Source organism: Sapajus apella, unplaced genomic scaffold, assembly GCF_009761245.1.
Source record: "Sapajus apella isolate SASKATOON/1434 unplaced genomic scaffold, GSC_monkey_1.0 scaffold111, whole genome shotgun sequence".
Classification (NCBI taxonomy): Eukaryota; Metazoa; Chordata; class Mammalia; order Primates; family Cebidae; genus Sapajus; species Sapajus apella.
This window is the reverse complement of record NW_022437051.1, coordinates 4582152-4607947: the sequence shown is the minus strand read 5'-3', so window position 1 is coordinate 4607947 and position 25796 is coordinate 4582152. Positions and strand designations below refer to the sequence as shown.

The 25796-nt window shown below is 37.4% G+C and overlaps 1 protein-coding gene across 5 annotated transcripts in view; it reads right to left on the bottom strand.

The window, feature by feature from the left end:
* The window catches only part of EPC1 (enhancer of polycomb homolog 1), a 103801-nt gene that overhangs the window by 6585 nt on the left and 71420 nt on the right, over positions 1 to 25796 (bottom strand). For all 5 annotated transcript variants that reach the window (XM_032259674.1, XM_032259676.1, XM_032259673.1 and 2 more), the window contains exons 2-10: positions 25361 to 25520; positions 18536 to 18681; positions 17933 to 18139; positions 17442 to 17590; positions 16037 to 16196; positions 12170 to 12346; positions 11997 to 12086; positions 11765 to 11913; positions 9779 to 10131 (exon numbers count right to left, since the gene is read on the bottom strand). In XM_032259674.1, coding sequence (XP_032115565.1) covers positions 9779 to 10131; positions 11765 to 11913; positions 11997 to 12086; positions 12170 to 12346; positions 16037 to 16196; positions 17442 to 17590; positions 17933 to 18139; positions 18536 to 18681; positions 25361 to 25520 — 1591 coding nt within the window. The remainder of the gene's footprint in view (positions 1 to 9778; positions 10132 to 11764; positions 11914 to 11996; positions 12087 to 12169; positions 12347 to 16036; positions 16197 to 17441; positions 17591 to 17932; positions 18140 to 18535; positions 18682 to 25360; positions 25521 to 25796) is intronic.

Here is a 25796-nt window from a genome sequence, read left to right as displayed (position 1 = left end):
CAAAAAAATGTTCATTTATTACCCCCCAAAAAAATGTGTGCAGTTTTTTAAAAGGAAACCTTTTTCTCTTTTTTGCCAATAAAAAAAAAGCACATACAATCACAATACCTCTGACTTTAAAGGCTTCTTTAAGAAGCCTGTGATGTTTGTTTGAGTAAGGATTATTTTAAAACAAAAAAAGGTTTATCATGCATCCCTGGTTACCAGGGAAATCTACAAATCATGCACATTTCCTCAATATAAAGTTTAGTGTTTTCAAAATACTGTCACCTAATTTGTTGCTGTTTAACTGTAGCTTGGTAATTTAGTTAGAATATCATTTCAAGTTATATAATTTTCACCTATATAACTCATGAAGAATCTTTCTTCATCCTCCAGGATAGAGTTTCTGGTTGGTACACCTAGAAAATGTTTAGGTACAAATTCTGCCATAGTTTGAATGGATCAGAAAGTTGTGAAATAGTAATATTCAAGAAAACTTCCTAAATTATTAGGATCTACACAGGCTCTTATACTTGAGTGGAACTAAGTTCTTGTGCTACAAGGGGAAAAAGTAACTTCTTGTTGGAAAAATTCTACTATTGGTTTTCTTATTTTCTGTGTTAAAATCTGTTTAGTTGATGCCTGTCCTTTGACAAACTCCATTTCCAACTATGTTCATAATTCACAAATCTGCAATCTACAGAAAATATTTTTAATGACAATAGAATGCTCCCTAAATATGGATATAAAATAACTGCCAACATGATCATTTCCGTATAAACAGAAATGTGTTGTATCGAAACTCGAAGAAAATCTAAAAAAAGTCAATGCTGCCCTAAAACAATTTCATAGTTTATGTTTAAAAAAATCCACAAAAAGCAATTATTTAAATGTAAGGATTCTTAATTCACTAGATACTTTTGCCAATATGTTTTTGAGATTTACAGTTTAATTTCCTAAGTTTTAGTGTGTTGCCTAAACCTTGATTTTTCTAGTAGGGAATGCTCAGTAAATTTAAAAGCAAACAAATCATTTTTGGAAGGTCATCACATATATAGGAAAACAATAATTTAGCATTCACTGAATGCCTATGTATGAAAGTCCATATATGAGAAAGTATTCTTTTGTATAACTTGATGTTTGTAATTAAAAATTTATCAATAACTAATTAGAAATCAATATGAATAAACTCCAAATATTTTTGCCTTATTTAACATCTTAATTCTGGGTCTTTGAAGGTCTTGTGAATTTCATTTTTTTTTTTTTTTTTTGAGACGGAGTCTCGCTCTTGTTGCTTAGGCTGGAGTACAGTGACGCGATCACAGCTCACTGCAACCTTTGCCTTTCCAGGTTCAAGTGATTCTCCTGCCTTAGCCTCCCAAGTAGCTGGGATTATAGGCGCTTGCCACCACACCTAGCTAATTTTTTTTTGCATTTTTAGTAGAGAAGGGGTTTCACCATGTTGGCCAGGCTGGTCCTTACCTTGTGATATGCCTGCCTCAGCCTCCCAAAGTGCTGGGATTACAGGCGTGAGCCTAATGCTCAGCCAGGTTTTCTATTTCTTATGAGAAATAAAATTCAATTCCTAAAGAAGGCAGGGTGAATGAGTAAGAAAACTTGGACAAAGGTAGTAAATACGGGCAAATGAAATCTGAACTGGGTTTTATATGTTATTTATCAAGAAAAGTCCCCAGGTCTTTATCCTGAGACAACCTCAGGTCATGATACCATTATAACTTGAAAGTTTAACCAAATGCTAAATGGAAATAAGACAAAAATGGCCATTCTTACCCTCCCTAAATGTCTATGAATGATCGAGATTATCAAGGCAGGAAATTTTTAGGTTGTATGTCTACCACCTGATACGGTGTGTGAATCAAGTTTGTAATTCACACAAAGGCAGGCAAGATGGTTGCTGTTGACAGATGACCAAATCTAGAGTCAGAACCCTTTCATAAACCAAAAAATTTTGAGGTCAGGAAGGACCTTGGAGGTTGTAGGACATCTTCCTACAACCTCATCTAGAGATGAAGAAACTTCTGAGGTCACACAGATGTAGTAGTGGAAGGAAAAGAGTACTCCAAAGCAATGAGATTTTAAATTGAAAAAGAAATAGACAAAAATTTTGTCTTAGATTTAGTATTTGCAAGAAATCTAACTTCTGATGTGCCAACAGTATGAATCAAGTGCTTAAAATGGCTGTATACATGACAAACAAGGGTCTATGTGGGGAGGAGAGTCACGTATGGGACAGGATTAAAAGCTCCAAATATTTAACCAGGAATGGGACTAGGAAAGGAAGCACAACAGGACTTCAACTGCATGAAGGCCATTATGATGCTGGAGCAAGGGCAAACTCATTTGGTATGCTTCCATGAGCAAAACAGGGACCTGCAGGTTTAAATTTAAGAAGGCAGTTTTTGGTTCAATAATACATAGACAAACTTTCTAACCAAGATGCTCAAATAACTTGATCTAGAAAGTTACTGAATTTGCCTTCACTAGAAATACTTAGGCAGAAGTAGAAACTACCTTTGTTTTGGTAGCTTCTAAGTAACCAATTCTCTGGGGCAGAAATTCTTTTGAGACAGGGTCTCATTCTGCTGCCTAAGCTGGAGTGCGGTGCTGTGATCTCGGCTCACTGCAGCCTCGACCTCCTGGGCTCAACTGATCCTCTCACGTCAGCCTCCCAATCAGTTCTAGCTGGGACTACAGGTGAGTGTCACCATGCCTGGCTAATTTTTGTATTTTTTGTGGAGACGGGGGTTTCACCACGTTTCTCAGGCTGGTCTTGAACTCCTTGGGCTTAAGGGATCCACCTGCTTTGGCCTCCCAAAGTGCTGGGATTACAGGCATGAGACACTGTGCCCGGACTAAGACTCTCTGAGTCCACCTGTACTACAGGGAAGCCATGGCACAGTGCACCAGCAGCTGGAACAGCCTACAGTTCAGACTGCTGCTCTGTGTGTTGCAGTCTTGTAGCTAAAGGTGATCAACTGAGACGATCAAAGGAGTGTGGCTGAGGGGAAAGTGATGGGTGCTAAAGAAACATTTGGCCATGAAAGACAGAGTTTAGATTGCCAAAACGCACATTTTTTTTTTTTTTTTTTTTTTGAGACAGAGTCTTGCTCTGCCAGCCAGGCCTCCCAGGTTCAAGTGATTCTCCTGCCTCAGCCTCTCAAGTAGCTGGGATTACAGGCACCTGCCACGATGCCAGACTAATTTTTGTATTTTTAGTAAGATAAGGGGTTTCACCATGTTGGCCAGGCTGGTCTTGAACTCCTGACCTTAAGTGATCCACCTGCCTCGGCTTCCCAAAGTGTTGTGATTACAGGCATGAACCACAGCACCTGGCACTCAAAAATATACTTTGTTTTTAATAACAAAACCAAAAGTAACCTCAAATGCCTTATTTAAAAAAACCCTGAAATAGAATTTTATTTTAGTACACAGGCTGAACACTATTTCAATATAAAACAAAAGGCAACTTTAAAGAAATACAAAGTAAAATTATTCTTCAGGTAGTTATTAAAGTATGATTTCCTAATTAGTGAGACTGAGTTGACAAGATTCATGAGCCTTTATCAGCAATCTAGAAATCTAATTTGAACACCAAAGTTTGTTGTAATTCAATTGTTGGCAAACTATGACCAGACCTGACTTCATCTGGCTGTGAATGACTGAACATGAGATTTGTAGTTAAATATTCCTCTGAGTGCGAATATGCTTGCGCTTTATTATATGACTGTAGAACTAGTAATGTATTTTACTACAGGTGCTACTCCAGACTCTGCTACAGATGTTATGTGATAATCCACTTTCTATAGTAAAAAAATTCTGAATTTTGGAACACATTTGAATTAAGTCAAGGTCACAAAATCTTACAAAATATTCAGTGCTCAAATCTAGAGTTCTTTTTCTACAATAAGATTAAAATTTTATGTTACAAACTAAATTACACTAAGTTACAGATATTAAGACTTGGAACATATCATTCTAACCACATATCTCCTATTCGTTTATGAAAATAAACCAAATCTTTACTGCAGATATGAGAGCTTAGGAAAATGAAGTAGAATGCTGGTAAAAATTTTATTGGAAATTAGGAATTCACCTCTTGAATACAAAATTGTAGCTTAAAAATCACTTTCTGTTTCCAGTCTTTCTGAATTATATAAGGACTCTTACATAAGAGTCCTTAAGAATTATAAAAAAGGTATTAATTCTGCTATTTGATATCCACCAAACTCACAACATATGCAAATGAATACTGAGTCACTGAACACTCAACTTTCCAAGGTGCTTTTGTGAGTTAAAAAAAAATTAGAAAACTGTTTTTGGAAACTGTCCAAATCACCTATTAACTGAAGATTATTCAAAATATACAATTTATCCTTAAGTAGTAAAACCTCACCCCCAAAATTCCACATACACATATGATCTTTCCCAGTTCCTTACCACTGCGTCGTCCTGCTGCATGGCATCCAGAGGACCAAACACTCAACACACCTAACTCACGAGGCTTCCTAATACTGGACTGCACTCAGGTTACACATTTGGTTACACAAATACGCAAAATAGTTAAGAGTGGGAAGGAAAGTAAAAAAGATTCTGAGTAGTTGAAACAGACTATAAAAGTTAGTGTTAAAGGTCATGTACTTTACTAAATTAGACTTCTATTATCTTCATTTAGAATTTCCTATTTAATTTAAAAATAAGCGTAGGCCAGGTGTGGTGGCTTATGCCTGTAATCCCAGCATTTTGGGAGGTCAAGGCAGGCAGATCACTTGAGTTCAGGAGTTCAAGATCAGCCTGGCCAAATGGTGAAACCCTGTCTCTACTAGTAATATAGAAATTAGCTGGGCATGGTGGTGTGCGCTTATAATCCCAGCTACTTGGGAGGCTGACGCACGAGAATCGCCTGAAGCCAGGAGGCAGAGGTTGCAGTGAGTAAGATCATACCATGACACTCCAGCCTGGGAGACAGAGTGAAACTGTGTCTCAAAAAAAAGGAAAAAAAAAAAAAGAGAAAGAGAGTAAATAGGTAATTATTTAGAAAAGGGAAAATCAGCCCAGAGGGCATCACTATGTTACAATGTAAGTATAAATAACAATGATTGAATAATCAGAAATGGCATTATAACTCACATATTTGGCTTAAGTAGCAGGAAAGCTTATCAGCTGACTCATATTTCACAAAATAGTTAAACTTCCAAACTCATAAACAGATTTAGCATCTCTAATATGAAAGTCCAAAATCTGAAATTCTAAGATCCAAAACTTTTTCTGCATCAACCTGATACAACAAGGGGAAAATTCTATACCTGGCCTCATGTGATGGGCCATAGTCAAAATGCAGTCAATACTTTGTTTCATGCATACATTTTTTTTTTTTTTTTTTCTGAGATGGAGTTTTGTTCTGTTGGAGTACAGTGGTGTGATCTTGACTCACGGTAACCTCTGTCTCCTGGGGTCAAGCGATTCTCCTGCCTCAGCCTCCTGAGTAGCTGGACTTACAGGCGCCCACCACCACGCCAAGCTAATTTTTGTATTTTTAATAGAGGGGTTTTGCCAGTTTGGCCAGGCTGGTTTTGAACTCCTGACCTCAAGCGACCCGCCCATCTTGGCCTCCCAAACTACTAGGATTATAGGCATAAGCCACTGAGCCCGGCCTGAATACAATTATTTTAAAAATATAAAAGTATCTTTAGGCTATGTGTGTCAAGGTACACATGAAAAATAAATAAATTTCATGTTTTGACACGAGTCCCATCCCTAATATATCTAATTATGTATATGTAAATATTACCAAATCTGAAAAAATCCAAAATCAGAAACACTCCTGTCCCAAGCATTTCATTTAAGGAATATTCAACCTGTATCATGAAAATTAAGCCTTAAAAATTCCTTTAGAGGGTGCCCTGATGGAGATTCCTCTTTTTTTTTTTTGAGATGGAGTCTCCCTCTGTCGCACAGGCTGGAGTGCAGTGGCACAATCTCGCGTCACTGTAACTTCTGTTTCCCAGGTTCAAGTGATTCTCCTGCCTCAGCCTCCCCAGTAACTGGGATTACAGGTGTGTACCACCATGTCCGGCTAATTTTTGTATTTTTAGTAGAGACGAGGTTTTGCTGTGTTGGCTAAGCTGGTCTTGATCCTAACTTCAGGTGACCTTCCCGCCTCGACCTCCCAAAGTGCTAGATTTAGGCATGACCCACCTGTGCCTGGTCTGACTCTTCTCTTTTAATAAGCCCAATACTGCCAGTTTTTCCACTGGCATCAGACTACATCAGAGTTTCTTTGGTTAAGTGCCAAAGGAAGTAGTCTGGTTTGCATTTGGGGGCCATGTTGTATGAAAATTAAAAATTATCTTTAAAATTACAATTACTAATGAGTGTGTTAAGATGCTTAACCTGTGAATAAAGTGGCAATGCAGGTACTGATGCTGTAAGAGGAGCAACACAGTCAACCTCCCTACCCCAGACTCACCCTGGAGAGTATATTCCGTGAGTAAACTGTATTTCAAAATCTGCGTAACACTCGAGCTGATTCAGTTTTTTTCTTTTTTTTGGCCTCCTGGGTTCAAGTGATTCTCCCTGCCTCAGCCTCCGAGTAGCTGGGATTACAGGTGCCCGCCACCACAACCAGTTAATTTTTGTATTTTTAGTAGAGACAGGGTTTTGCTATGTTGACGAGGCTGCCGCTTGAATTGCTGACACTGTGCCCGGCCTACATATTCTTTTTTTGTCTTCAGGGGCCTGGAGTTGCATTAAGTCAAGTACACTTATGATACAGTTGCATTCGAATAGACTTTATAGAGTACGCAGAGAAAAGCTTTAGGTCTCTGGAATATTCACAAATATAAATGAACAGTGTAACCCTACGGTAGTCTGTAGGTATCTATCCTCTAAGTATTAGAAGATCTAGCAAAATTTAAGGAGAAATTGAAAATAATTAAGACAAAAGGAAAACAAAATAGATAAACCAATTTTAAACAAAGTAGTATCAAGGCTGGGTGCAATGGCTCACCCCTGTTATCCTAGCACTTTGGGAAGCCAAGGCAGGAGGATCACTTGAGGCCAGGAGTTCAAGACTAGCCAGGGAAACATAGAGAGACCCTGTCTCTTACAAAAAATTAGCCAGTCATGGTGGCCCGTCCCTACAGTCCCAGCTACCCAGGAGGAAGGAGATTGAGGTGGGAGGATCAGTTGAGCCTTCGAAGTTGAGGCTGCAGTGAGCCGTGACTGTGCCACTGGACTCCAGTCTGGGTGACAGCAAGATCCTGTCTCCAATAAATAAGTAAATAAATAAATAAATAGATAGATAGATAGATAGATAGTTATATTGCATAATGAGGGAAAGAAATGATAAAGAAGGAAAATTACAAGGTTACTAATGATTTCCTTTCAGCTAAACTTCTGGTAGTGCTCCTCTTTTAATGTTCTTTGGCAAACACAAAGTAAGCTTTACAACTGTTATTAATGTGCCTACTTAAAGTAGTAGAGCAATACAATTTTCACAAAAAAAGAACATTATAAAATCCTTAAATCTGCCAAGCATGGTGGCTCATGCTTGTAATCCTAGCACTTTGGGAGGCTGAGTCTGGCGGATCACGAGGTCAGGAGTTCGGGACCAGCCTGGCTGACACAGTGAAACCCTGTCTGTATTAAAAATACAAAAATTAGCTGGGCATGGTGGGGGGCACCTGTAATCCCAGCTACTCAAGAGGTTGAGGCAGGAGAATCACTTGAACCTGGGAGGCGGAGGCTGCAGCGACCCAAGATCCTGCCACTGCACTCCAGCCTCAAAAAAAAAAAAAAAAAAAAAAATCCTTAAGTCTTTAGGATAGCTATATACCTCAACTTCTCTATCTAAGGCGTGGAGAAGATGGAGACTGGTGGAACATGCTTATTTTCTGAGACGTCTCAAAGAATTTCACATAGCTTAAAAAGTTTAATTATCAGGGAAACCTATGAGAAGTTTATATTGTTAAAACCTCTACACTAACAGTATGCCTAAGTCTTTACTGAAAAGTTCTTTATTTTGATTCTTAAGACTATAAAAGTAGAGAGAAACTGGCTTCTGGAACAAAGACAGTAACATTAATGGGATTATAAAAAAGCTGTTAGGCCCTAAAATAGCTTTATGGTCCAGTTGAATTCTGAATTGTGATTATTTTTCTCAAGAGCTGAAAGACTTGCATTTCACAGAAGTACAGCTGACCCTTGAACAACATGGGTTTGAACTGCCTGAGTCTACTTACTTACAAATTATCTTCTGCCTCTGTGTCCCCTTAGATGACAAGACCAACCCCTCCTCCTCCTCAATGTGAAGATGATGAGGATAAAGACCTTTATGATGATCAACTTACACTTAATGAGTAGTAAATGTATTTTCTCTTCTTTATGAATTTCTTTCTTTCTTTTTTTGAAACAGGGTCTTGCTTTGTTGCCAAGGCTGGAATGCAGTGGCATGATCTCGGCTCACTGCAGCCTCGACCTTCTGGGCTCAAGTGATCCTCCTACCTCAGTCTCCTGAGTAGCTGAGACTAAAGGTGCTCACCACCATACCCAGCTAATTTTTGTATTTTTTGTAGAGATGGGGTTTCACCATGTGAACGCCAGGGCTTAAGCAATCTGCCCACTTTAGGCTCCCAAAGTGCTGGGATTATAGGCATGAGCTACCATGCCTGGCCCTATAAATTTCTTAATAACATGTTCTTTTTTCTAGCTTATTATAAGAATATAGTACAGAATACATATAATATACAAAATATGTATGTTTGAACTGTTTATGGTAATAGGCTAATGGACTGTTTATGTTATTAGTAATTCTCGTCAGGAGCAGGCTATTAGTCGTTAAGTTTTTAGGGAGTCAAAAGTTATACACTAATTTTGGACTGCATGGGGGGGGGGTGCCCCTAACCCTCATGTTGTTCAGGAGTCAACTGTACTTTTTTTTTTTAAATCACCAAGTAAATCAGTTTATGGAACATTTTCTGGAGGTCTTTAAGAATCAGAGCAAATGTTCATACTTATGAGGCAGTTTAACTATAATCCTACTGAGTGAATTAGGCAAACAATAAATATTTTTATAGTCCTAAAATCTACGTTTAAATTACCTTTACAAAAATCTGTAGTAACATAATTTAATGGTGAATTTCTACAATCCATATGCTTCAAATAACACAGACTTATGCTTTAAAACAGACAGCTAAGATTATAGGAATACTTTAAATAAACAGATTTATTTTAGACACATTTCATATAAAAGCCATAATAAATATATTATCTGAAAACATTTCAAAATATTAACCCTTTAAATGTTCTTCTCTGAAAAGTTAGTTTCTCTTTTATAAATTATTCTGAATTCTTGTGTCAGCATATAAGGTTATGTGTATATATTCACTTGCTGGTCTCTATGTTTAAGCAGACTAAGTAAAAACTAGAGAAATATCTGAGCATAAAACAGTTAACAATTTAGGGCCCATTTTCTTTTCATACTGTGAAAAAATATGATTGAATCTTGTGGTTCGTGGACTATATCCAGAAAAAAAAAAGTCACACATTAAATAGAAATCAACCATCTTTGTATGCGGGTATGTTTAAATGAAGACACATACATACAAACTCCTATAGCAACAGGATTCAAATAAATACTTAGACCAAGGTCTTTTTTTAAAAAAAACTGTTTGAAAGAAAAGGACTTTTAGAAATAAATGGAACAGACCACATAAACAAATGGCAAAGGTTGAATCTGACATTTCTATAGAAATGTACATCATAACAGTAAACATACCAAAGTGTGCTGAACCACTGCTACTTTTACTTTGCGTAGAGGTACTGCATGTCTGGGTCCCAGGTTGTGCTGTTCCTGTTCGGTTTATACTCCTATATAATTTTCTATAGGAGAGTTCATCATTGTCACTGTCATGTAGGGATGGTGTCCGAGGCCTAAAATGCCGCCATCTACATGATTTGATATTGACTAGTATCTGACTGAGGTCTTTAGAGAAAGATTTGTCCGAGGTATTTGTTTCTGAGGTATTGGCAAACTGATTGACTGGAGAACGTTGTGGTGAGGAAAGCATTTCCAAATCCAGATGGTGAAACACATTGTCATAGTCTGAATGAGCTCTGTCCAGTAAGACCCTATAAAAAAGTTAGACAAGGAACACTTATTTAAAACAGCTATTCAAAGATTATATATGACAGCATTTTCTTTTTCCCCCCAACTGCCAAAGGCCAACTCATATCGAGTATTTAAAAGCTTTAAAGTTGATTATTTTAGTATTTGGTTCTTAAAGGCTACAATCTCAATTTCTAATAAAAGTTCTTTTAACAAATTGTTTTTCAACCAAGCATTTTCACTTCCATTACAAAGCACCAAAACGAATGCTTTATAAAATGTCACTAACAAATTTATTCTAAACAAAAATTTCATTCTTTTGGTGGGGAGTGGGGAGGAAGAGAGAGGAAAGAAGAAAAGCAATAAAAAACATAGTATTTTATATCACTAACATTTTTTACAGACAAAATATTTGAGATCCACTATTCTAGAGGATATATTCCTATGTCATTTATTTATTAATTTTTTGAGATGGAGTTTCACTCTGTCACCCAGACTGGAGTGCAGTGGTGCAATCTCAGCTCACTGCAACCTCCACCCCAGGGTTCAAGCAATTCTCCCTGCCAAGTAGCTGGGGTTACAGGAGCCTGCCACCATGCCAAGCTAATTTTTGTATTTTTAGTGGAGATGGGGTTTCCCCATGTTGGCCAAGCTGGTCTCAAACTCCTGACCTCAAGTGATCCGCCTGCCTTGGCCTCCCAAAGTGCTGGGACTATCGGCATGAGCCACCATGCTCGGCCTCTTATGTTATTTATTTAAGATTATAAATGGCTCTAACTCAAAATAATAACATTGATTAATGGTAGTAATAGAATAAAATATTGCCAACGTAGAGATTTTTCACTGCTCCTGATATCAACATAGTGATGGAAAAAAAGGGCCTAAATAAAATGTATTTTAGTGCCTAGATAATTCTTAACCAATGTTTAAATGATTTAAAAAATCCTCGGCAATTAAGAGTTAAAAATAAAAAAAACCTATGTATAAGCTATCAGTTTATCGTAAATACACCCTTGGGTTTCTTCCTGAAAGAGTGCCTTGACACTATTATCTGCCTTCCCTTTAAATTTTCCCGCACATTATACATTAACGTCTCTCCATTCCTTGAGTTTATGTGTTTTGCTATTTATTTCATGTCCCCATACAAACAACTTCTTGCATAAAGGCATTCAGGGTATGAAAGAAGGAATTCTATAAGGTTTAAACATGGAAGAACAATTAGATCCTGACAAACTATGATGTCAAGATCAGGTTATGCATGGATCCTTTTCATTGTCAAGTTCAGCCCGTTACACTAGTTAGCGTGAACAACTTTTCTGCAGTTTCTTTAACTTAATACACTGTGTGCAATCAGGATTTACATTTGTCTTCATCTGCTGCCTTTTCTCACAATTCTATCCCTTGATAATTTATCTGAGGTTTTCCACCTTGGGGAGAAAAGCAGGTCCATTAGGGACCCATTAGAGTTATGTCAAAAGCTATAGATGTGTTAGAACCAGGTAGCATAGCAGCAAAAATACTTTAGTAAACAAATCAATTAAGAATAGCAAATAGGAACTAACGAGCTGTTCAGAAGGATTAATTGACTTTACAAGTTAGATTCGATCACTCTAATGCCTAAAATATCCCTCTGCTAGGAATACGGAAATCTCTTACCTTCCACCGCGCCCAACCCGTCTTCGTGCAAATCCAATACACCTTTGGGGTACGGTGAGAGTAGTTAAGCAGTATCTGTATCGCACATCCCCTAATCCTCCATCGTTAGGACTAGTCCAAGGCCAATTGCCAGTTTGGTCTAAGTGAGGCTTAAAAAAAATAATCCAAATTATTTTATTTTGCCAGTTAAAGGTAAACAGTTTGTTATTTACAAAGACAGTCTGAAACTTACAGCATAGTACTGACAGCCTGCTTTCCTACGGAAAGCAAAAGGTCCATCAGGATCATTGTCTTCCTCAGCTTCCGAAGAGCCAGACAAAACCTTTAAATGAAATAAAGAAAGTGGGTCAGATATGCGACTTCCTACATCCCTCCCTCAACATTCACAGAGAATCCTATTTGTACCTGGGAGAGAGGTTCTTCGTCTGAGCTGGGAAAGTCATACTGATTCAGATCTTTAGCATTGAAGACCGGCAGTGCAGCAGGACTCGTCTGTTGGGGAGTAGCAGCGGCAGACGATGGTAAGACTTTGGGCTTCTTTTCATATTTCCGTTTCGGTCGGATAAGATCGGCTTTATCTTGCTGCAACAAAGACATGAATTAATTATATACCAGAAACCATGTTCAACGAACTTGCAGTTTTGGGGGAAATTTAAAAAAGAAGTTTATTGCTATAATGAGGGCATTCATATTCATAAGAGACACAAGACTCTGTATATGGCCATCTTATATTGTAAAGTCTAGAGAAGTTGGCCTCCATGAAAGCATAAATTTGTCCTACAATCTAAACATAATCCCACAAACAATTTTGTTTCAATTAAAGTGAAAGGAGAGAACAGAAGTTCTCCAACTTCTGAAGTCTTACAACTGCAGTTAGTATATTTACTGCTGGCTTCTCGCTTTTTCTTAATTTTCTATGAAAATTCTAGAAGAGAAATTTCTTTTAAAAGGGGGATTGTCTAGTCCTTATTCTCAAGAAATAACAAATATAGGACAAAGAATAATGAAAATGTCTTTGTAAAAACACAAAGCAAACTACAGGTAACTGTTAACACAGAAAACAAGGCCATAATGCTGAGTGAGGGGCTATACAAATAAAGAGCAGTAAGGATTTGCTGGCTGAACAATGAAAGCTTTCTGAAATGATGAAATTTGAATAGTTTTAGAGGATAAATACATGAAATAATTACGGGAAGCGCAGGATAACATATACGGGCAAGAGTAACTGGGCTGATGGAACACAGCATGTTAGAAACATGCATTGCAGATGATGGCAAAAGTTGGGAGAAGTATGAATTTGATATGTAGGCAATAGGTAAGGAAAATTAGTGGCAAAAACTGGATTTGTTGGAAATGAAAAGATCATGGCAAGCACCACAGTTATGTAAATATCCTAAATATTTATGTTACGTTTTATGTAGTTTATGGCATTACGGTTTTTTAGGAAAAGTTAACTATCAAACTACAAGGTTATCTCTACAATTTCTATTGTGGTATTTGACAGGATAATAAAATCAAAGCTAGCCATGGCAATGCAAAGCACTATATAAAAGCTAACATGAACTGTCAGCTAGGGCAGTACTTAGGACTACATTATTATCTATTACTTTTCTTTTTTTTTGAGATGGACTCTTGCTCTGTCGCCCCGGCTGGAGTGCAGTAGTGTGATCTAGGCTCACTGCAACCTCTGCCTTCCGGGTTCAAGTGATTCTCCTGCCTCAGCCTCCCAAGTAGCTGGGATTACAGGCGCGCACTACCACGCCTGGCTAATTTTTTGTATTTTTAGTAGAGATGGGGCTCTACCATGCTGGCCAGGCTGGTCTTGAACTCCTGACCTCAAGTGATCTGCCGGCCTCCGCCTCCCAAAGTTTTGAGATTATAGGCATGAAGCTGCTGCACCTGGCCTAAAGTAAGTAACTTTCAAGCATGAGTGGCACATACAGGGGAAAGCACAGAATAGGACAATTAATCTTGAAATATGAAGGCTGAAGGATAATTAAAGTAGTCCACAAAATCATGGAGGGCTCAGGAAGGGGGACCACATTAAAATAGTAAGAGTGGGAACAATCCCATTAAACTTTAAAGATTTAGAACTAATAAATTATAAATGCAGGACATAAAATTTAAATAAATACAAAATTTAAGTAAATACATACATGAGTAAACTAAAACAATATTTTGGGGCACAACTCCACAACTCTAACTTTACAGATTATTGAAGAGAATAACTCTCTATTCTTCTCCTGCCCACCCTCCTCTACGTTTTTTAAAATCAAAATGTCCATGTTAACAAAGTGGAAAAAAAAAAAAGTCTGTGTTTTCTCACAAAATGGTCTGGTCCCTGGCACTGCTTTAAATGACCAAAAAAGAAAAAAAAAGTCCAGGCTGGGGAAATCATCATTCTAACAGTTGTCGCAGGTTGTATGGTTCAGGACTGAAGATCTGTTTACCACAATAAAAAAACCTGCGTGAACATGACATTAAATGATGCAGGGGAGATAAAACTGATGGCCAACTTGCCCGTTCCCCAAATTGAACTGGCATGGTGGATACAAAGTTTCATGAAAAATTTCATACAAAACATACCTAAAGTATTTTTTCCTTAGACGTACACTTTCCAAGAAACTGCCGTTTAATTAACTGCTCTTCTTTATTTACCTCAGTTTCCCTTTGCTAATTTTATTTCCTCTTACAAATTTTATTCTTCACAAATTGGGATTTGGTTAAGTACTAATTTGTCAAATACGTCCATTTCTAAATAATTATATTACAAACTATTAAGATACCAGAATTTCCACGCCAGGGACAGTGGCTCACGCCTATAATCCCAGCACTTTGGGAGGCTGAGGAGGGCGGATCACAAGGTTGGGAGTTCGAGACCAGCCTGGACAAGCTGGTGAAACACTGTTTCTACTAAAAATACAAAAATTAGCTGGGTGTGGTGGCTCAAGCCTATAATCCCAGCTACTCAGGAGGCTGAGGCAGGAGAATTGTTTGCACCTGGGAAGTGGAGGTTGCAGTGAGCCGAGATCATGCACTGCAGTCCCACATGGCCGAGACTCCGTCACAAAAAAAAAAACAACAAAAAACCGATACCAGAATTCCCTCTTATACACGAATGTGTCCATAAAAGACAGAAAAACTCATAAGAGGCCAGGCGTGGTGGCTCACACCTATAGTCCCAGCTACTCAGGAAGCTAAGGCTAGAGAATCGCTTGAACCTGGGGGGATGTAGGTTGCAGTGAGCCGAGATTGTGCCACTGCACTCCAGCCTGGGTGACAGAGCAAGACTCCACCTCAAAAAAAGAAAAGAAAAAGAAAAACTAATCAGGGAAGATTTCATGTCTTTCTCCCTAACTAACTCTCCATATTTCATTTGAATTATTTCAATACTTCATAATCCTACAACTTGTAAAAGGGATATTTTCCTTTTATCAGATATAGTAACAAAAGCTTCCCTTTATAAGGAAATAAGAGAAACAAAAATAAAATTTTAATTATAGACTTTTGCTTTTCTTCATATTATGGCATAATCATTGCAGCATACATTAAGGTAGTTTTCTTTTTTTATCTTTTGTTTTGAGATCGAGTCTTGCTCTGTCACCCAGGCTTTATATAGCGCAGTGGTGCAATCTCAGCTCACTGCAACCTTCACCTCCTGGGTTCAATTAGTTCTGCTGTCTCAGCCTCCCGAGTAGCTGGGATGACAGGTGCATGCCACCACGTCTGGCTAAATATTTTCTATTTTTAGTAGAGACAGGGTTTCACCATGTTGGTCAGGCTGGTCCCAAACTCCTGACCTCGGGTGATCTACCCATGTTGGCCTCCCAAAGTGCTAGGATTACAGGCATAAGCCACTGTGCTTGGCATATATGTATTTTTCTTTTTTTTTTCTTTTTTTTTTTTTGAGACGGAGTTTCGCTCTTGTTACCCAGGCTGGAGTGCAATGGCGCGATCTTGGCTCACCGCAACCTCCGCCTCCTGGGTTCAGGCAATTCTCCTGCCTCAGCCTCCTGAGTAGCTGGGATTACAGGCATGCGCCGCCATGCCCAGCTAATTTTTTGTATTTTTAGTAGAGACGGGGTTTCACCGTGTTGACCAGGATGGTCTCGATCTCTTGACCTCGTGATCCACCCGCCTTGGCCTCCCAAAGTGCTGGGATTACAGGCGTGAGCCACCGCGCTCGGCCTGTATTTTTCTTTTTAACTTTCATTCTAATGATAAAATACCAACCCATTATTAGATACTATTATCACAAAAAAAGTTAATCACCTTATTAACTTTGAACTCCTTCACATCCATTGCTTCCTGGTGTTTAAATTGACTGCTATTAGTAATAGGGATAATGGGCACGGCATAAGTAGGTTTCATTGGCTGTCTCTGTGCCATAACCTCAGACATGATCTCTCCATTGTAGTCACCCAAATTATACCTGAAATTGTAAAAACGAAAGTTTACAATTATATATATTTAAGGAATACAACGTGATGTTTTGATACACATTTATACTGTGAAATGATTACCACAATCAAGCTAATTAACATATCCATCACCTCAAATAGTTACCTTGTGTGTATATGTGGTGAGATTACTTAAGATCTACTCTCTTAGCAAATTTCAAGTATATAATACATTGTTATTAACCATGCTGTACATTAGGTCTCCACAACTTACTCATTTCAGAACTGCAAGTTTGTAACCTTTGATCAACATATAAAATATGTAATTTTTATTTGTCAATTATACCTAAATAAAGCTGGAAAAAGAAGAAAGTTTTGCAAGTTAGTTTTGTAAGTACTTATCTTTATGACCATTAATAACTAGCTGACTGGGATAAAATTATAAACATCAATTACATTTAAGGCAAGACTGCAGTTAAACTTTGACTATTCAATGTCAAACAAATTCCTTTTGTTTGTTCATTTTACTTTTTTGGCTTACAGCTTTATCATGGCATATAAATAGATGACTGAGGGGAAAAAGTCAAAAGCTGGATTTTTAACATAGCAATTTTGGTGAAGGATTTGGTGAGGAAGTTGAAATTAATGCCTACAGTGGTGCTAAGGATCTTTCTGCTAGTTAGAATTGCCTGAGCCATAAAACTAATTTTTCTAAAAGTAATCACAAGAAATTTAACACTGGTTTTCCTTGGGGATAGGGACGAGAAATAGGGCAGGTGGGTTTTAAGTTTTTATTGTGTACCTTGCCAAACGCTTGAGTAGTAAGACTGATGGGCCTTTCCCCCTTTTTCTTTAAGCTTTTCTATTTAACAACCTAGTGTTTTTAATCCTATATGCATTAAAAAAGAATTAGTCCTATCAATTAACTCAAAAACTTCAGAATTGTCTCCCTCACAGTCCTACATACAACTAAAGGACCAAAAAAATACCAATTTGAAATGGAAATACTTCATATATTTTAGCTTTAGTGAATCCAGTCACTTTTAAAGAAAATAGAGGAAAACACGTAAAAGTATAAAAAGTACCACATATTTAAACAGTTTTTATTATTAAAAAAGGGTATTTCTGTAATTAGATTATTGCATAGGAAATAAATTAACTCAATAAAGAAAATGTTAATGGCACTATACTTCCTCTGACATTATTAAAATATACTTTACCTCTTTTCCATAATTTCCAGTGTTAAGTGCCTCTGACATTATTAAAATATACTTTACCTCTTTTCCATAATTTCCAGTGTTAAGTGCAATAGCTCTCTTTTACTCTTTTCTCTTCTTTTTATCATCTCTAGAATAGTAACAGCTCGACTTAGATCTCGACGCAGCTTCAGCATTTTTTCGTAAGAGGCTTCATCATTTTTTCGATTCTGCAAATGTGAAGTTGCTTGTTTAATGTTAGTATTTCTAACTAGTGGTATAGTTATGGACACATAAAAATTTATATATTTTAAGGATTAAATTAGAATTTAAAGATAATGAAAGGGAGCACAGATCACCAGGAAATCAATTTTGTACTGATTTTTAAGCAGATTAACATTAAAATATAACATTAACAACTGCATAATAAATCTTAAGGTTAATTTAAGTTAGTATTTTTTATTGTAATTGGATAGAAAGTCATATTTGAATACAAATTAAACCACATTAAGTCATAACTATACATCATTTTTATTATATAAACATCAAAAAATTTCTTCAAGTTCACTTACTTTTCGAGTCTGCATTTTTTCAGTACGCCTTCTAAAAGCCACATAAGGATCATTTGTGCTGGAACCATCTCTCTTCTCTTGTTTTACTGATGGAATAAGAGATGGCCCTCGACAGTTTTTTCTCTTTTTAATCCAATATTCATAAACTTCTCTAATTAGTTCATCATCTTCTTTTAGCAGTAGTTTGGCTTCCTGCAGACTGACTGGCTAAATGTAAAAACATTATGTCATTTTCATACAATACACATACAAGGTTTTAAGTATTTACTTCTAAATTTAAAGGACAATATTGATATTACAACATTATTAACAAATGGCAAACGTGAGGAGTACAGTATGCATGTCAGTCACTGAGCTAGGGTGCTTTATATAAATTTTTTAATCTTTACAACAATCCTGGGGGAACTAGGATTGAAAAGAAAAATCTAAAAATATTGCTCAAGATTACACAGGTTACTGATAAGCAGAGATGAGATTTGAATTCATACTTTTTAACTCTAAAGCCTGCCTGATTACCCCCACCCTTCAATCTCACTCTCTCCATACGGTATAGTTCTTTACACACGGTATGTATACACTTGTTATATACAAATGAAGTTGTACCTGCTGACCACTGCCTTTTTCTAGGCGGTCAATCATCTCCTCAAATTGCAATGGGCAGATGTCCATTTTCTTTTTCAGTTTATTCACGAATACTTCATCTTCGGAATCCAAATCATAATCAGGCTGTTCAGCATCCAAACTAAAAGCTGACAGAAGGAACCATTCGCAATCATTTACTGTGTGAATTCACCAACAAAAACCTCACAGATGTCTGCATAAAAGCAAGACCTACACTTTCTAAAGAAGTAAGAAAGAATTTTTGGATTTTGTTCTCAAAGTCACAAACAATCTAAGCTTACAGATTTGCCTTCCACATTTAAAGTTAAAGAAAGATTATCTTCACTATGAATATACATATAAGTAATAAGACAATGGATGTGACCCCCTCCACCCACTCCTAAAAGCAAATAAACTAGACCCATTATTAAGAACATAAAGCAACCATTAAAACATATTCCATGGAACCATATGCAAGTGCCATTTTTATAGCTCAAAAATCATCACAATTTTTATAAAACAAAAGAAGACCTTTAAATAATTTTTTTCTATAATATTTGTCCTATTTTATAGATTAGTCAACTACTTTACCAAAAGCTAAGGGAGTAGTCTTTAACGCTGAAGTGTTAGAAGTCACTACCAATAACAGTGTAGGTTGGGAATCCCTCACCCAAAATGCTTGGGACCAGAAATGTTTTGGATTTTGGAATATATGAATACATATAATGAGATATCTTGAGGATAGGACCCAAGTCCTAACACAAAGTTCATTTATGTTTCACATATACCTTATAAACACAGCCTGATGGTGATTTATTATTATGATTATTATTTTTGAGACGGAGTTTCATTCTTGTTGCCCAGGCTGTAGTGCAATGACACAATCTTGGCTCATCACGCCTCCGCCTCCCAGGTTCAAGTGATTCTCCTGCCTCAGCCTCCTAAGTAGCTGGGATTACTGGCATGTGTCACCATGCCTGGCTAATTTTGTATTCTTAGTAGAGACAAGGTTTCTCCATGTTGGTCAGACTTGTCTCGAACTCCTGACCTCAAGTGATCCATCCGCCTCGGCCTTCCAAAATGCTGGTATTACAGGTGTAAGCCAATGCATCCTGCCAGCCTGATGATTTTATGTAATATTTTGAATAATTTTATGAATGAAACAAAGTTTTGACTGTGATCCATCATCACATGAGGGCAGGCGTATAATTTTCCACTTGTGGCATCACACTGGTATTCAAAAGTTTTGAGCTGCGGAACGTTTCAGATTCTGAGTTTTCAGCAGCTGTTACTTGGTGAGTACATTCCTGCCTAGGAGGTCTGTTTCCCTATGGGAACACTGTCATGTTGATGGAAATGAGAGGACCTCAGATCTGCTGGCAAGAACCACCGCTACTATAAAACGTCATTTAATTACTTACCAAAATTAAGCTTATCAATATGAATATTTTTCTTTAGATCATGTCACATGTCAAACCACAGTCACAAAGCTTAATTGTTCATAAAAACAAAATGAGCTCGCCAAGGATCGCCTTGCTTTGCATCAAAACACACTTGCCATAGCTTCTGGTAGATATTACATCATCAATATCTACACCCAACATATCAGGGGCTGCATCAAGACTGAAAAGAATGATTTCTATCACACAAATCAAGGAGCTCCGGTTCTTTCCCTCTGACATGAACAAGGACCTGAGTGTCCAAGTCCTTTGGCCTCTCCAAGAGGCTTTTTTATTCAGTGCAAACTCATATAAAATCTTAAATAGGAAGAGTGCCCAATGTTATTCACATTTTAAATACCAAAACTCTAGAGAAACGCTAACATGTAAAAACCCACTTTAGGATTTCATTTGACCAAAAAACCCACAGCCAACAACCTTAATATGTAATTTAGCTGTAGCTGAATCTGCAGCTTCCAACTAACAACCTCAACCCAAGCTAATAAAAATATAAAATATTCATCATGTTCCTAGAATTAGGAGTATCTTCAGATTTTCTGGGTCATGTTATTGGATGTGTTTAAAGTAAAAAACAGGGTCTAAAGAAAAACAGGCAAATAGGTCATCTCTTATAATTAAGTTCTATCAATTAAAGTGAGACCTAGCTTGTTAATAATTCTTTTTTCTTTTTTTTAGATGGGAGTTTCACTCTTGTTGCCCAGGCTGAAGTGCAGTGGCATGATCTTGGCTCACTGCAACCCCCACCTCCTGGGTTCAAGCAATTCTCCTACCTCATTCAGCCTCCCAAGTAGGTGGGATTACACACAGGCCTGTCACTATGCCTGGTTAATTTTTGTATTTTTTAGTAGAGACGGGTTTTCACCATGTTGGCCAGCCTGGTCTCAAACTCCTGACCTCAGGTGATCTGCCCACATTGGCCTCCTAAAGTGCTGGGATTACAGGTGTGAGCCACTGCACCTGGCCTATAATTCTTAAATAATGAGAACTACACTGTGGAAGCTGGCTACTTTAAAAATACTCTGATAAGAATAAACCCAGAGATGCATATAGGTACGAAAATACAGTATTATGTATGACACACAGATGCAGGAAAAAGTATACCATAACAACCACATAGACGTAACATAAGCTTAGGTGAAATACAATAGGATTTATATACTGATAAGATGATTTTTAAAGGAAATCCAGACTGGTACAAACCATGGTATTTAAAGTGTAGCAATAGATATTTCTCATGGGGTGGCAGGTATTTGATATCCCTGCCTTAGATCTAAGACAAGGAATTAAGTTTAGTAATAGAGATGAAATACATGTGTCTATGTAACAAATGCCATTTATGACTCAAGTGTGCATTGGGTGAATATGTCCATAACTTCAAAAGCATTTTAAAAATACAGGAAGCAAACAGTGAAAGGGTATCTGGATCCATGAAACAGCACACAATGTGGATTAGGAAAAAACATACTCCCAGCTTCAAAAGAAGGAAGGAACACTATCCAAGGTTGAAGAAAAATAATCACACCAGTTTTGACCTGAGCACTAACTGCATGATTTATAATATGTACTTGCAAAGCTCTTGATATCAATTCTGAGCAGCAGAAAAGACTGTTGTGAAGGTGCTGTGTTATTACTATGGGCTTTTGGAAATCCTCAAGTTGATTAAAATTGTTACAATTAAAAACACTTGATACATATTTGACATCTTTGCCTCAGATCTAAGACAAAGATATCACTGACTAGCTAGATCATGAAAATCTTCAGTTTCCTTTGTTTATAAGCTAGAGCTTGGGGTCACCTCTAGAATGTACTTAGCGAAAATGGGGAATATCAAATTTGAAATCCCAGATACAAGATGCTTTGTACATAAAGTTCTCTGGCTGCTATAGATTTCATCTGTCAGAAAGCGGTACCAGAAGAATATGCTGCAGGGGATGTGAAGGCAGGCAGAGGGAAGGAGAAAATAATCTTTCAGAAGCTGAGCACAGAGACAGGATATCCGTTCTGGGAGGTAAGGTAAATGTAGATTCTACTTTAGGAAAAAGTATCCATTAAAAAAACCTTATTTAGAAGTCGAAACTTATACAAGTTGTTGAAATAAAAACAGTACAAAGAACACCTGCATACTCTTTACCCAGATTCAGCTACTGTTAAACACTTGAAACTCAACATTAAGACACCCATCCCACATAAAGTGGGCAAAAGAGGCCAGGCATGGTGGCTGATGCCTGTCAACACTTTGGGAGGTCTAGTCGGGTGGATCACCTGAGGTCAGGAGTTTGAGATCAGCCTGGCCAACATGGAGAAAACCCGTCTCTACTTAAAAAAAAAAAAAAAAAAAAAAAATTAGCTTGGCATGGTGGCATGTGCCTGTATTCCTAGCTACTTGGGAGTCTTCAGGCAGCAGAACTGCTTGAATCTAGGAGGCAGAGGTTGCAGTGAGCTGAGATCACGCCACTGCACTCCAGCCTGGGTGACAGAGCGAGATGAGTCCAATGAGATATCACTACACACCTATTAGAATGGCTTAGATGAAAAATAGTGGCAACCCCCAGTGCTGGAGAGAGAGGGAGAAACTGGGTAATATACACCTGGTAATAATATAAAATGGTACACCTACTCCAGGAAACAGCGTGGCAGTTCCCTCCCAAACTAAAAATGGATGAACTCTGCAACTACACTCATGAATATATACCCCAGAGGAAGAAAACTCATGTTCTGGCTGGGTGCAGTGGCTCATGTCTATAGTCCTAGCACTTTGGGAGGCCAAGGCGGGTGGATCACTTGAGGTCCGGAATTTGAGACCAGCCTGGCCAACATGGTGAAAAATACAAAATTAGCTGGGCATGGTGTCACACACCTGTAATCCCAGCTACTCGGAAGGCTGAGGCACGAGAATCGCTTGAACCAGGAGGTGGAGGTTGCAGTGAGCTGAGACTGCATTTCTACTAAAAATACAAAATTAGCCGGGCATGGTGTCACACACCTGTAATCCCAGCTACTTGGGAGGCTGAGGCATGAGAATCGCTTGAACCAGGAGGTGGAGGTTGCAGTGAGCTGAGACTGCATTTCTACTAAAAATACAAAATTAGCCGGGCATGGTGTCACACACCTGTAATCCCAGCTACTCGGAAGGCTGCGGCACGAGAATCGCTTGAACCAGGAGGTGGAGGTTGCAGTGAGCTGAGACTGCACCACTGCAGTCCAGCTAGGGTGACAGAGTGAGACTGTCTCAACAAGCAAACAAACATCAACAAAATCACGTTCTCAAAAAACCTTGTACATGAATGTTCATAGCAGCTCTATTTGTAATGATCAAAAACTGGAAACTACCCAATGTTCTTCAATAAGTGAATGATTAAATAAACTGTATTATATACATGTCATGGAATACTGCTCAGCAATAAGAAGGAATGAACTACTGATACATCCAACAACTGAATGAACCTCAATGATACTGAGTGAAAAAAGCCAACCTAAAAAGGATGCATACTGCATGATTCCATTTATATAACATCTGTGAACATAATTATACAGATGGATCACAGATGAGTGTTGGCCAGTGGATGGGGGGAGGGAGAGGTACGGTTATAAGAGAGTAACAAGAGGGAGTCTGATGGTGATGGTGGCGGTGAGTGTCTTGATAGTGGTGGTGGTTACGCAGGGCTACACATGACACAGAACCACAAACACACATATATACGTGGTGCATGTCTAACTGCTGAAATCTAAATAAACTCTAGATTGTACCAACTTCAGTTTCTTGGTTTTGATACTGCACTATAGTTGTGCATGAGGTTAACATTGGATGAAGCTGGAGGAACTGTGCAGGAGGCTTCTCTGTATGTTTCTTTGCAACCTCCCATAGATACGGGGCAGCTAACACAAATTCAGCAGCACTATCTTTACTAATATTCCAAAGTATACATCTTTCCAAAGACAAGTTACCTCAAATTTGTACCGATAAAAAAATTTCCTCCCAAATAAGCTACAATTCTGCTGTCACTTGTTAATATTTGATTATAATGTCAGCAGTCAATTCCTTTTTCAATATAGTATCTTTTGACTTTACTGACCACATATAATTCACTAGTTAACAGTAAGATATATTTTATAGATTTTGATCATAAGTAAGCCATCTTTAAGACATGAACCAATTTTTTTCTCATAATGATAATATAAATTAGTATACTTTTATCTTATTTTACTCAACCTTGCTTTAACCTAAAAGCATGCATTTATAAGATAATATAGCTTGTGGCAGCAGAACAGAATGTGGTTCTAGTTAACATACATGGGAAAGATCAGATCCCTAGCTTTCAAATCCACCTTGACATGATTTTCTGGAAAACAACTTTTTAGGTTCTAATATTTATCAGATTTGTTTGTAATGTCTGTGTCTATCTCTTAAATGTAACAAAACATGTGAGTGCACAAGTAAACTAGTTAAAATTGGTTTCTCAATGTGCTTGCAAGGAACAATAAAAACAAAATAGGTTTATATTGTCCTAAAAAAAAAAAATGTAGATGGTCCCCTAGGAAAACTTCTTGATCATAGAGATTAACAAGACAATGAAAGCTGCAGGAATTTTACCTTACTAACTTTTCAATTATTTGTTTTTAAGTTGTTAATTACTTGGAGATTGAGTAAAAGCTCTCAGCTATTTATCACCAAATGTCACACACAGTTATCAAATGATCATTTCTTATGAAGACCCTATCACTATTAAGCAAAATAAGTTCCCAATCAGAACACTATAAATATTTTAAAAATTAGCATCACTCTACTAGAAAAAAACTGATCTGGGGTTGGCAAGCTATGTCCCATGGGCCAATTCTGGCTTGCCACCTGTTTTTATCATTAAAGTTTTATTGCAACACAGCCATGTTCATTCATTTTTGTATTCTCTTTGGCTGATTTTGCACTGCAATAGCAGAGCTGAATAGTTGTGACAGACTGAATGACCCACAAAGCCTACAGTAGTTACAATCTGACCCTGTACAGAAAAAGTCTGCTAACCTTCACTTACGTCAAGAAGTTCTTTAAGACCATTAACATTATTAATTCTGAACAGGAGGAAAACTATTTCTATATCTGAGGCATTTTTTTTTTTTTTAAATCCTACTTGTCTAAAGCAGCACAAGATTGCATGCTGGGATAAAACAAAAAATGTAGAATAAATGCTATCTTTTCTTGTCAGGCAGATATCTCAAATTATCATTCTAAAAGTTGAAAATGGGCTCTAATAACTCTTAAGCTGACGCAGGTCAATGAAATAAGTAATGAAAATGTTCCTCAACAGATAAAAATCTGTCATTACATAATAGGAAAAATGTAGAAAATAAAGTCATTAAGAGAATCATTACTTACGCTGTATGTGAATGAGCTGCTTTGGCATCTTAAATTCCCCAGGATATATAGACTCATAGTAAGCAATATTACTTTCTGCCTCTGGGACTGGTATAACCATATTATCCCTCTTCTCGCCATACACCTGCTGTGCTGAAATAGCTCGTTGAAGATGATGTTCCTAAAAAGAAGAAAAACTAAGTTCACGTATTTTTTTAAAAGTAGCAAACAGATCATATAGACTTGCAATTTCTTTTTCTCACTTGTTTTTAAAATAGAGATTCCAGTAGTAGGCCTTGAAAGCATGTTGTTAACACGATACAACTAGTGATAAAATCAGTTTAGGTAGAAAGAAAAAAAATTTGTCAGAAACACTGAATATTTCCTCAATATAGCAAAAAGAATTGTCAAAACTGAGAGTTATGTAAAGAGATTCAAAACAGGTGACAAAAACAAA